Source organism: Balaenoptera acutorostrata, chromosome 4, assembly GCF_949987535.1.
Source record: "Balaenoptera acutorostrata chromosome 4, mBalAcu1.1, whole genome shotgun sequence".
Classification (NCBI taxonomy): Eukaryota; Metazoa; Chordata; class Mammalia; order Artiodactyla; family Balaenopteridae; genus Balaenoptera; species Balaenoptera acutorostrata.
In genome coordinates this window covers 139,066,052-139,079,703 of record NC_080067.1, presented here as the reverse complement: position 1 = coordinate 139,079,703, position 13,652 = coordinate 139,066,052, and the positions used below count along the sequence as shown (strand labels likewise).

Below are 13,652 nucleotides of genomic sequence, written 5' to 3'. Positions count from 1 at the left end.
GCCCCCCCAGACCCACTCAGGGACCAGCTCACTCAGGGACCCTGGAGAGTCCTTAAACCATTTGGCGCCCCAGTTTTCTCTTCTTCAAGAAAGCTTGGGTTGGACCCCATGATCTCAGGTCCCTTCTGTTCTAAATTGTTCTGATTCCTAAAAGAAAATATCATCATCAAAACTAGATACACCTTCTTGCCTCCCCCATCCCCACCCCATCAAACTTCAGGGCGAGCTTTGCGTAGCGGGAACTGCGGGCCTCTCACTTTCTACCATGTCACACCGTACAGAGGAGCCACATTGTAGGGGGACACAGGGCTTCAGCAAGTCTGTAGATATGAGAAATGTTTTGTGAACAGTTATGAATGAAGTCAGAACTGGGCCAATCCAAACACCCCGTCTGGACCCCGCTTCCATTCTACTCATCACTCCTCTTCCCCCAACCCTCAAACAAGGACAAAAGCTAGAGGTAATGTTCACAGATGGCATTCTTCATGTGCCATTTTCAGAGTCTACAAGGAAGATCCTGACCACACCCCCCGCAAAGAAAAAGAAAAATGCTGATTCGTCTTGAACTGCCATTTGCCGTACGTCAGGCAGATAGACGTTGGCAGACACCCCGTGGCAAGTGAAACGAAGCCAAAAATGCCCTCAAATACCCACACCTCGATCCCCTCTTGTATCCTGTCAGTTCCTGGGCCAAGAACTTTACGTAGGAGACGATACCACTATTTTGCAACGTGCTCTTAGTTTTAAGATGTATCAGCCAATAAATGAAGCAGTCATAGTGAGGGAAAAGTGTATTTCACAGTCGTTATAAAAGTACATATATTTAATAATGGTGACATAAATACAGTCCTTACTTATGACCAGATGGTACGATGAAAGCCGACTTTTCCTCCCGGATGTCACACGATGATAGCTGTCACTTCCGGCAGTAACTATAGGCTGACTCAGCTCACAGGTGCAGACTACTGAGAGACAGTCATGGGTCAAAGAGACAACACGCTTTGTACTTACCAAAGGGATAATCAAGGTCTCCATATAAATATAATAAAATAATAAAGAATTAACATTTCTTCTCTCACTCGATTCCATAGATTTGTCAGGTGCTCACACACACAAAATACAGTTTCCCCCCTTCCTCACTCCCCCCTCACCTCTCACTGGGTTTGGAATAAACCTGAGTTCACAGTTCAAGTTGCCAGTGGCGATGCAGTTGGTCAGTCGTAGGAGAGCCTGCAGCCGTTCTGGAAGCATACGAGGATCGGGGAGCACGTCCCAGCAAGCTAACAGCGACACAGAAATGCTCATGTTCTCGAGGCAAGTAAAACACAAGAGAGAGACATAAAGAGCTAGACCAAGTTCACAGGCACGCAGCCTGCAAGCCTGCAGAGCCGGCACTTGCAGCTGGAAACCATCTTCAAAAAGGCTTCTTCAGCGATCAAAAACCAAACACTTCATGTCAAATGGAGAGAGGGACTTTTTCAGATGCTTTTCTTCTCTCGGCTTAAAGAGCTCTATTTTCAACGGAAAGTTCCACAACCCGGTCTGGAGCCATCCAAAGGAGTGCCACCAACAGCGGGGAGCCTGACTTGCTCCCTAGCCCTAGGGCTTGGGTGATCCCATCCAGGGGGAAGCAGCAGCCCCAGGTCTTGTCAAGGTCGGCCAAGACTGGGCACGGCAGTGGCTTCTGGGGACAGCCAAGTATCCGCTCTCTCCTTGCTCAGTCAGAGACGTTTGGGGCAGAAGGAGGTCACCAGTGCTGAATGAGAAGAAACGAAGGACCATCCCCGCTACTCTCCGGCACAGGCTGGCTGCCGGTGGAAGGGAAGGCAGGCTTTGCAAATGCTCAAAGGCCGTGGCCTTTCTTCGGAATCAGTGGGCTAGGAGGACTAGCCCTGGGGTGGCCGCATTAGTGGTTTCTGGCCGCACCTGCACCAGCCAACACCGAAGACTCCAGGCTGTAGTGTAACCTGTCTCCGAACTGACCTCTATCCAACCTGTGCTGAGTCTTCTTCTTTTGCCAGTTCTGCTCACCACCAAGTGGTCCCCGCCAAGTGCCAGGTCCCAGGCCCCGGGGGAGACAGCCCCCGGTGGGCTCCAAGCTACACACGGTCAGACAACGCTGGGGTCCACAAAACACGTACAGAGGGACGGCACAGACACAGACCCAGAGATGCATCTTTGGTTCCATCCTTGGCAAAAGGTGTGAAAACAGAACATGGACTCAAAGCCTGTGTGAGGAATGCTGCTGTCCTCAAAGAAGATACGGTACTGTATTTTGAACGTGATGCCCTCCAGACGAGCCTCTCACAGCCCACGGCAAACTGGCTGAGTTCTAAATCATGCCTGTTTCCTTGGCAGCTTGAAAACCGCATTGCACAGAGCTAACGGTGCCTTCCGAGTACATCCATATCCAACCTTAATTCTCTTCTCTCTTTCCGAATAACCACCTGTAACTATGTGTTACACTTTCCAGCAGGATCAGGGCTCTGTTGATCCGAGGGGAAGAACACATGGCCGGCTGTGATCTCGCCCCTCCTGCAGGCCAGCGTGGGCCACCAGCCACTCAAAACATCACCTGGGTGAGCTTTGAGGCCCTCCACGCTTATCCTCCCGTGAGAACAGGAGTTTGGTGAAATTAATTCTCATCTCTCCATCCAGGTTTTTAAAAATTATGTTGTTTCGGTTTAATGACATCACATAAAGAAAAATCATCTTCGGAGAAGATAATTCCACCATTAGCAAGTTTCAACCAAAAGAGAAAAGAAATCTGTCAAGACCCCGCTTGGCAAATGAGTGTCCCCATCGGCCCTTTCCTTTCATTGGCGCCCCCACTGTTCGGATCAGTCTTTGACCAGATGCCCCTTTTTGCTCAGAGGGGGCGGTGCTGCTTTCGGAGGTTCCTGCCTGTCCTCCCCAGGGGTTCATGGGACTGGGTGCTCCAGGTCGCCAACTCTTGCCACCCCTGCAGGGATCCACCTCTATGAAGAGAGGGGAAACCGTGCCTGGGTGAACCAGTTTGTGACACCGCCATCTGACTGCTGAAAAGAGAACAATCCGTTGAGAGGCACACACAGAGCACGAAGTGGAGAAACAGCTCGGAAGGGTCTGTAATCTGAGTGGCCCAGAGCCCGATGCTGGGTTCTCACCCCCAGCGCAGTTGAGGGAGGTGGGTGGAGGGCTGGTGAGTGGGTGGGAGGAAGGAGGCCGTGCGTGATTGGAGCTGGACGCACAGACAGCCAACCCTCCTGGGGGATCCCAGCATCTCCAGGGGGCCCTACTCGGGACTGGGCTGTACAGGCTCTGGGTCTGTGGGTTTCAGCTGTGGGGACATCGCATGTCAGGAGGAGGTGAGACCGTGAAGGATGCTCTGTGAGAGGCCTTTGAGTCTTCATGCCCTGACGGATGTAGGGAGCGGCTCCAATGCCTTCCTTAGAAATGCCAAGAACCCCGCCGCTGGCCCAGGTTAACACTGGCCTTTGACCCCGTCAGCCATGTCGAAGGAGAGGCTCACGGGGGCCAGGGGCTGCAGCGGGGGCATGCTGGCCTCCAGGGGCCTGTCTGCGGAGGGCTGCAGGCTCTGATGCCGCTTCCTCAACATCTGTCCGATGCCCATCATGGGGAACCTGCCTCGGCTCTTCACACAGTTCGGGCTCCCCAGGGGCTGTGTGGTGCTGTTGCCGGGCCCCGGGGCTGGGGGACACATGCCCTCCTCTTTGGGGGGGCTGTTCTTATCTTCGTGGGCAAAGGAGACCAGAGTGGGGTGCAAAGGAGTTTGGAGAGGTGACGGGCTTCCAGGTAGCAGGACGGGAGAGAGCGTCCGCTCACCGGGATTCCCTCGAGCCAGGCCCCCAGGGGAGCTCAGAATCCTATAGTGATGGGACGGGGACAGCAGTTCCGTCTGGTCATCACGATCCACAGACTCAAAGGAGCGCACCATATCCAGCATCAGGGGGTCTTCCTTGGCAGGGATGCCAGCGCTCCCAGGCCCCTGCTGAGGGGGCTCTGGTTTCTTGACAATCCTGGGTGTCCTGGGGGGTGGCACGGGGATGAACTCCATGGAGGAGGAAGCCACACAATTGGAGTCCGAGGTTTTGCGAAAAATATTGCGGCAGCCGAAGGAATCTGCACACCAAGAAAGCAAAGGAAACATGAAGACGGCCACGCAAACAGTGCCAATGGCCCACTCCCGCCTGCTCTGACCTCCAGCTTCACTGAGACAGTGCGCTATCCAGGGAGGTCAGATGGAACCAAGAAGTGAATGGCCGCAGCATCCCACTCTCCCCATGGGGAATCAGACGGTCTTCCCAGAATGGAGGGCACAGAAGGCTGGTGATGGGAGGCCTCCTGGATTCTGATTTGCCTCGCGGTGCCAGCTTAACATCTGTTCTCCTTTCGGTTGCTTAAAACCCTGGACCCTGCCGAAGAGCCTTTGAATACAAAGGTCCATGGCTCAACAGAACCACCACAAAACTGGGGAAGCACATGGATACCAGCTCTCTGAGGACTTGCAAATCTGGTCCTCAGATAATCAAAGCTGGAAGGAGGGTTTCCCTTGTGACTTTTAAAAAAAAAAAATATGGTAAAAATTACATAACATGGGGGCTTCCCTGGTGGCGCAGTGGTTGAGAATCTGCCTGCCGATGCAGGGGACACGGGTTCGAGCCCTGGTCCGGGAAGATCCCACATGCCGCGGAGCAATTGGGCCCGTGAGCCACAACTACTGAGCCTGCGCTTCTGGAGCCTGCGCGTCTGCAGCCTGTGCTCCGCAACAAGAGAGGCCGCGATAATGAGAGGCCCGCGCACCACGATGAAGAGTGGCCCCCACTTGCCGCAACTAGAGAAAGCCCTCGCACAGAAACGAAGACCTAACACGGCCAAAAATAAATAAATAAATAAATAAACCCAAAGTTTAAAAAAAAAAAAAATTACATAACATGAATTTTAAAGTGTTTATTTATTACTTAACCACTTTTAAGTGTACAGTTCAGTAATGTTCAGTACATTCACACTGCTGTGAAATAGAACTCTTCACCTTGCAAATCTAACAGTGGTTGCCAGGGGCAACCGGCCTATGAATCTGACTACTCTAGGTCCCTTGTGTAAGTGGAATCCACAATATGTGTCCTTTTGTGAACGGCTTGTTTCACTGGGCACAATGTCCTCAAGGTTCCTCCGTGTCAGCGTAGCACGGGTCAGAATCCCCTTGCTTTTTAAGGCTCCCTCATGGTTTTTTGTCTCACCCGAGCCTCACCTAATTCTGAACAGGGGTGAAACACTCTTCCTCTGTATATTTAAGGCAACCAGCCGACCCCCAGGGTTTCCATCTCAAGTTGGCACAGACTAGAATCCAGGTTTGCAGACTCTGCCAGAAAAGAAAGGGAAAACCTCCACGAGTTTGGAGGTGAGGGAAGTAAAGCCAAGTTCCTATGGAACAGGCCCTATCTTAGCTGCCTTTTCCTACCATCATATTTCATAGGCCCCGTCGGGGCCCGGAGGCAGGAGCAAGCTGCTGCCCCCAGCAGAGATTTCGGGGACATCCCAGGGCACTGGGAATCCTTTGCCTTACATAAATAAATACACAGATCCTGAAATAAACCTCCTCCTCGGGCCAGCACAGATGCCTGAGATTCACCGGCAGAGAGGAGGAAAATTTCATCGATGGCTAACGTCTCCAGTGTTCCAGCTGGCACGTGAGGTCCCCGTCCCTCCCTGAGATGGCTGCGTGCTCCCAACTTGTAGCCCGGCTTCTCCCTCCGTGCCGTCCTGCTTCCTTCACTTCCCCAGAGGTGCAGATCCTGGGAGGACGCCCCCCACACTCGCCCTACTGATCCCTCGCTCACAGTCAGCCCCGGGGCACAGAGCCAGACACTGCAGTGTCCCCCGCAAGAAGGGCACAGTCACCAGCCCCGACCCTTGAGCATGACTGCCAGCTCCTCTTCATCCCGTCCTTCCCGGGAGGCAGTCGGCTACACTGGTCAGGAAGAGAAAGCTCTAGAGCCAGGCTGCCTGGTTGGAAATCTGGATGCTGTCACTCACCAGCTCTCTGACTTTGGACAACTTTCTGGGCTATTTCCTCGTCTCTAGAAATGGGGGTGAGAATGATTTCACTGGGTTGAGGTAAGAGTTGAAACAGTGCCGACCGCACAGTGAGTGGTCAGTGCTAGCAATTATATGGGCTCCGGGGTGTTTCTCAGCAACAGGTTCTCAAATCCCAGGAGGAAGGAAAAATGCAAAGAAACAGAGGACAGTTGGTCCAGGAAAGTATCAAGGAATGCACTCCACCTCTGGGGCTGCAAAGTTACCCCCAAATATGCAGCCCTGACCTAGACTTTCCTTGGGGAATCCATAGGACGCCACTGCCAAGGGTCCTAACAGGATTTGCTGCCTGTTCCCAAGCCAGAAAGGAGGATCCCCCAAGGAGGGACAAGCACAGTCCCTCCAGTGGGGTCCCTGCCTTCCTGAAACCTGCAGAGTGAAACTGAACTAAATGGAATTGTTCCTCTCTGGGTGAGAACCGGTCTCAGAGTCAAATGGACCGTGCTGCTTGGTGCTGTTTGAATCTCTCTGATACTTTCCTGCTTCCCCAGGGAACCACTGGTTGATCTCAGACAGCCAGGGCCCTCCTGGAACCTCAGTCTCTTCTTATTTAAAACAAAGAGATCAAAGACTGGACTCCACAATCTCTCCCATCTGCCCTCCGTAAGGAGAACCTCTCCTCTACCCCACAGTTGGCTTCAGGATGCTCCCCAGCTCCCTATGCCCGCCTCCCGGCTCTCAGTGTGTTAAGCCCCCCTCCTGCATCGCTGGATGCTGGCCCCAGAGGAAGGAGACCCGTATGGACCAGTTATCTCATGTGCTGGATGATGAATGAGGCAGAGTAGCCCACACATGTGTCTCATTCGATCCACCCAGTAGCTCTGACGGGTAGATTTCCTCACAAGTAAGGGAACCAATTAAGATCCTCAGCGGGTAAGGAACTTGGGCCACAACCAACTACAGAGCTGGGTTTGAGCACCCTACCTCCACCCCAAGGCCCACATCACTGCCTCTCGGGGTGCACTTCTCTGGTGAAGGCTCCCACAAGAGCACGCCCCCATCACCGCTCCCGCACCACGATCTCTGCCCCTCCAAGTACTGAACACCCGTTCCTGGTTCCATGATACCATGCACCCCAAGCTCTGCTCCCGCAATGCCACGCACCCTGATATCTGTTCTCACAGTACCACACGCCCTGACATCTGCTCCTGCAAAACCGTTCCTCCCAATCTCTGCTCCTTCACCCTGATCTCTTTTTCTGCACCAAAATCTCTACGCCTGTAATACCTTACCCCCTGATCTCTGCTCCCACAATCCCGTGCACCGCACCTCTGCTTTCTCAAATCCTACCCACACCGGTAGACAGCACCAGGCAGTCTGGACTTGCTTATTCTCAGGTTGCCTGGCACGCATTGATCCTGCTTCCCCATGGGCACGAGAGTCGTGTCTGTCCCAGGGGCCTACACAGCCAGCAGCATGGGGTACACGGCGGCCCCGCAGCTGAACACAAACGGCCTGGAGAGCCCCCCGAGCTGACCCACCTTTGTCGGGGAGGCCAGGCTTGGCGGCCTTCCGGTCCCTCAGCAGGGCCCTGGTGCTCTGGGTCTGCGTGATGAGCAAGGCCGAGGGCTGCTTGTGCGACGGCAGGTTCTTATCCAACTTCTTGGAAAATGGCCGGTGAAGAAAATCCCCTCTTTTTTCTTGTTCTTTGGGCTTTTTATCCTTCCAATCAGAAGCAAACATAGGTACTCAGACGCACACAAGAATACACAATGGGGTCCCTCTTTGAAGAGTTATCGAAGTAGAGTTAAGAAACCCCAGTTTTCCAAAACGCTAGGCTCTCAGCTACATGTTGAACAATGGAAGCGCTGAGGCCCAGCAGCTGCTCCAGGGAACCTCCCTCCCTCCCCCTGGGCCACAGCAGGCTCCGGTGGTCCCCAGCTCCCTGCCCTATGCCGTTTTGACGTGTTCCAACAAGGGAAAGATCATCCCTGAGCGGTCCATTATTCTAGAACAAGCTGAACAAACTGAGGCAAAGCAGATGAGGACTCCCGGAAACCTGCTGTCTTATTTATAGCAGAGCCCTAAGATTCTGCCCACGGTAGTGGTTTTGCAAAGGCAATTCTGCAAAGGAAACGTAACTGTTTCCTCGGTGCTTGTGTGTTCAGTCAAGCCGAGGAGGTGGACGACCAGCCCACGGAGCCCTGAGCCAGTCTAGGTGAGTTTCTGACCCCTTTACCCCCACTGGGCACGTGGGCTCTTACTTGTGTACTTAAATTGGCACGATTCAGCCACTTGTGCTGTCAGTCTTGCCTTTATTTAACTCAATTATAATCCCTCTGCTAGGAGTGAATTTGACTGTTTTATATATCTTCCACCCCACAGCCTCAGGCATGAAGGCAGGCACAGAGAGAAAGCTTAATAAATAGTTATTGAAATATTAAAAAGCAAAAACAAAAAAGCCAGTGGAAATGGAACTGAATTTAAATTAATTGGGTTCAAGCTTCTGGGAAGGGTGATGTTGCTAAAAGGAAGCTTTTTTCTGGCCCTAAAGAAGATTATGTTTGATGTTTACTGTTAAACAGAGGCAACTGAATCCGGACCTCACCACAAGGGAGGGGGGGGGTGGCGGAAGAGACCGATTTTCACATTTTTTGCCTTAAACCTTAAGAGCATTTGCAATTCAAGAGAGCTCATCTATTTTTCATTGATGTTGTTGAAAAGCTTCTCGAGGAAACATCCCCTTGCACTCAGGTGGCCCTTTCTAATGAGGATTTTCAGAGCCTTTACGAACCGGGGTTCATTATGTCCAGGTTTTGAGTGGGAAAGAACGACTGGGAAGAGATGGAAAGTGGTGACGCCCAGCCCAGCCTTGAGTGTCACCATGAGGACAATAGCTCCCTGGGGCCTACGCCTTGGCTGAGGTGGCTCGTCACCCGAGGAGGGGCGAAGTGGGATGAAAGCAGAGGTGAAACTTCTGCAAACAGCCTCCCCAGCTTCTGGACAGCCACTGGCACCTTTACTGAGGATGCTTGGAATGCAAGACGCTACTCTAAGAGCACGACCCAGGACGAGGCAAATACTGTTATCCCCTCTTGCAGAGGGGACTGTGGTGGGTAAAGAATTCCCCCAGAACATACCCGGACAAAACTATAATTCAAAAAGATCCATGCACTCCTATGTTCACAGCAGCACTAGTCACAATAGCCAAAACATGGAAACAACCTAAATATCTGACAGAGGAATGGATAAAGAAGATGTGATACGTATATGCAATGGAATACTACTGAGCCATAAAAAAGAACGAAATCATGCCATTTGCAGCAACATGGATGCAACTAGAGATTATCATACTAAGTGAAGAAGTCAGAAAGAGAAAGACAAATACCGTATGATATCACTTATATGTGGAATCTAAAATATGACACAAATGAACCTATCTACGAAACAGAAACAGACTCACAGACATAGAGATCAGACTGGTGGTTGCCAAGGCAGGGGGGTGGGGGAGGGAGAGGGATGGACTGGGAGTTTGGGGTTGGTAGATGCAAACTATTACATTTAGAATGGATAAACAACATGGTCCTACTGTAGAGCACACAAAAGTATATTCAATATCCTGTGATAAACCATAATGGAAAAGAATATAAAAAAAGAATGTCTACATGTGCATAACTGAGTCACTTTGCTGTACAGCAGAGACTGGCACAACATTGTAAATCAACTATACTTCAATAAAAAAAAAAAAAGAAAGAATTCATCCAGGAGCCGGATGGCAACTCAGTTTTTCACAGCCCTCCCTGAAAGTCGGTGTTCTTAACGCTTGACTCCACAGTGCCCTCCGGAAGCATGGGGCAGGGCCAGGCGTTTCCAGTGCCATAGAGGAAGGCTGGGCACAGCGACTGGCCAGGAGCAGGGACCCCACTGTAGTCCCAGGGCTCCGGGTCGGCATCTGGAATGCTACAGAGGAGGCCGTGGGCAGGACACTACGGAGGGGGAAGGGGGCATCCGCTCCAGGTCAAGGCCAAGCACAATTCTCCGCTGCCCCCCTCTCCCCGTTTCTATCAAACACCAACAGGCCCCCGTCTCTACGGCAAAGGAGAGTGAGCTTTCACGCTCCCCAGCCCCCCCACCAAGCATCAAAGGGCCTGTCCCGAAAAGTCTGGCAGAATTCCATCCTTTTGCTCTGTTCTATCTCTGATTTTACGAGAAAACTCATAAGTTCTACCTGATAACACCTTAAACAGGAAAAAAGAAATCAAACACGCTTTTGTGATACATTGTAAAACAGTATTTGGAAGAAAAAGCAAAACTTCAGTCCCCCCCTACCCCCGTCCCCGGCCTGTTTTTAAGGATTTTTTTAAGAATGATGAGCACACCTTCCTTTGGGCTTCCCTGCATTCCCTGCACTCAGAGGGCTTCCTGCCGACAGCTTCCTGGGTCCAGCTCAGCCCTTTTCTAACTCTCCGTGGGTTCTCAAAGCTAAAGGACCAAGATGCAAATTTTCGGGGGGCCAGTATCACCACCCAGACAGAGCTCATGAACCAAGAGGCATACAAGGTATGAGAGTTTTCTGTAGGAAGAGACCAAGGTTGGCTCTAGGAATCTCTCCAACAACCGACAAAGGGGTATTTGGCAATGAGCAGAAAGCCTGCGATGGGGGCAGAAGAAAGGGGACACGGATTTAGGACTAAAGATTGCGGGAAAGCTTGCTCAGGCCCCCCTGTTGAACTTAATCCCAGGATCCTGAACCATGGTGCTTCCTTCATAACCCCCAGAGCACCTTTCTCCAGCCAAAAAGACTGGGTGACTTCACAGTGACCGGTTTCTTGGGAGATACCAAGAGTTCATCACTGGCCCGCTCCCTGTGCGGGACAATCCCCTGGGTCAGTCAGTCCCGGTGGAAGGGTCACCAGCCCCCAGGAAACGAGTTTGTTTACAAGCAGCCATCCTCATGCCTTCCAAACACAGGTTACAAATGCAACTGATCATCCAATTCTACCTGTTCATTTGCATGGCCTATTTTCTCCAAAAGAGATTTCCCAGGAAGCAGGACGCTGAATTGCCTTATGTAACAGAAACAGATCTCCAGAAGGACTAATTACGTTCCCCCTCTGACATGCCTGCACCCATTCCTGCGCACCCCACCCAGCAATGCTGGCTCCTTCAGGCCTCTTTGGTTTCCCTGTGATTCTCACGGGAGGGCGGTGCACCCCTCCCCCGCATGCGCCTAAGGGTGGGCGATGGAGCTGAAGCTTCAGGGGTCTTCTCTGCCCCCTCATGTTCAGTCCGCACCCCCAAGGCAGATCCAAGAGGAGACCGCAAGCAAGCCCCACACAAAACAGCTTCTTGTTTTCTTTCAACCACGTTCCAACCACCACACATGTGCGTGGACATTTACAAAGCTGGACACTTTGAAAATGTGACCCCTTAAAGGATTACCTACCCAAGACTCTTTGGATGTCGTGGATTGTTTGATGGAGGAGAGGGAGAAACCAGTGAGCGAGGATCCACTGGGCTGCGGGGGGGAGGCGTCTGCAGGCTCGGCAGCCGGGCCGGGGGGTAGCGGGGAGCCAGTGCTCAGCTTCTGAGATCTGAGCTCCGGGGTGCGGGTCCCCTTAGACTCTTCCCTGCGACTCCAGGCTCCTGGCTCCAAAGAGCCGCAGCCCTCCCCCTGCCTTTCCCGTTTTGCTCCTGAAGGTACGGCCAGGTGACCTTCAGCAAGTCACTTCCCCTTGAGGGACGGGCCTCCCCATCTGTAACCAAAAGGGTGGGTCCTTCCTAAGCTCTTCGGTTATAAAAATGAACCCCACATCTCGCCTGCTTCACTGTCTGAAAGGCAAAGGCATTCATTCAACTAGGACAGATGCGGCCACGCCTCCTGGGGCCACCCCCTCAGCCCCGCACCCCCGGGGCTGCAGGAGGAAGTGCTGCCCAGCGGGGCCACCTGCCCCTTGTGCAGTGCAGAACTGACCACAGAGTGTCAGTGATGGCACAGAGGAGGGGCCAGGGGACTGGAGGCGAGCTAAAGCTGTCCTCTTTGAGGAGCCTTCAAGTCCACTCAGCGTGGGCTTTCTGGAGCCTGGGGTCCCCTTGATGATGAGACAACCTCACCTGGCTGTTTGGAACATCAGAACCAGGTGCGGATTGTGGACACCTGGGATGGCCCAGGGGCCCAGGTGTTGTCTGCTGGTTGATTTTGGTTCCTTGCTGCCCATCTCATAAGGGAAAGCCACAGAGGCCTGATTTTGCCATAGGAAACAAGCAACTGAGTTGAGAAAAAAGAGGGCTTGGTTGATAAATTAGGCCACTGAGCCGGGAAGCCCTGGACTGTTGTAAACCCCACTTCTTTACAGGTAGAAACAGAAACGCATAGCCAAGCGTGTAGTTTTAGCAAGACAGTAAAAAAATGGTCAACTACACATAGACAGCACTGATCTGATCTGAGGGATTCTGACAAATCCACTTACAACAGGATTCTGCACGGTGGAATTCAGGACAGGATGGAGGCGGGCAGGGTCCAGAGCCCTGCGCAGAGATCTGCCAACCTTCAGGGTCATATGTGACAGTTACAACAGGATTCTGCATGTTGGAATTTAGGACAGGATGGAGGTGTGCAGCGTCCAGAGCCCTGGGCAGAGGTCTGCCAACCTTTAGGGTCACATGTGAGGGTTACTTTCATGTGTCAAATTGGCTAGGCCAGGGTACCCCGTGTCTAGTCAAACACCAGTCTAGATGCTGCGGTGAAGGTATATGGTAGATATGACTGCCGTTTAAATTGGTAGGCTTTGAGTAAAGCAGATTAGCCTCTACAGTCTGGGTGGGCCTCGTGCAATCAGTTAAAGGCCTTAAGAGAAAAAGACTGAGGTGTCCTGAGGAAGAAGGGATTCTGCCTCCAGAAGACATAGGGATGAAGCTGAAACATCAGCCCTTCCCTGGGTGTCCAAGCATCACACACACACACACACACACACACACACACACACACACACACACACACACACACACCCACACACACACACCCATTGGTTCTGTTTCTCTGGAGAACTCTGACTAATCCATCATAAACCCCCAAGTTCTTACCTGCACAGCATGAAATTCCAGGTCTCTTGTCCAGGTGCCCAGGGAGGCCTGTAAAAAGCAGCATTTTTCAACAATTCAAGAAGCTGCACTTGCTGTTTATTTCCTAAACTCTACCCCCTCCCACTTGCAGCTCCGGTTGAGGAGTCTCCCTTTCAAAGTTTATAGACAAGAAACCAAACTGTCGCGGAAGCAGGCAGCAGATATTCTAATGCCTGCCCTGGATAGATTTTCTAGGTAAGATTTTTATTGAAGTCTGGGACACATAACACAGAGGTGCTCCGATGATGAGTAAGGAGTTCAGTACGTTTCCTTAAACAGCGAAAACACATCGAAATGGCACCCTGATCAACACACAGAACCCAGCTGGCACCTGGAAGTCCCTCGTTCCCAGCATCCTCTCCCCGTCCCCAAAGGTAACCACTGTTCTGATTTCTAACAATTCAGCTTGACCTGATTCCATACTTGATTTTAAAACTTTGTACAGATTTTAAAATGACACAAAGAAAAATCATTGTAATATTTTACCTTTAAAC

General features: G+C 51.9%; 1 protein-coding gene across 1 annotated transcript in view; it reads right to left on the bottom strand.

Moving 5' to 3' along the window:
- Positions 1-776: 776 nt before the first annotated feature.
- HUNK (hormonally up-regulated Neu-associated kinase) overlaps positions 777-13,652 on the bottom strand; it is a 109,103-nt gene continuing 96,227 nt past the window's right edge. Inside the window, exons 9-11 of the mRNA XM_028166940.2 lie at positions 13,120-13,167; positions 7,578-7,758; positions 777-4,122 (exon numbers count right to left, since the gene is read on the bottom strand). Coding sequence (XP_028022741.2) covers positions 3,464-4,122; positions 7,578-7,758; positions 13,120-13,167 — 888 coding nt within the window. The 3' untranslated portion in view covers positions 777-3,463. The remainder of the gene's footprint in view (positions 4,123-7,577; positions 7,759-13,119; positions 13,168-13,652) is intronic.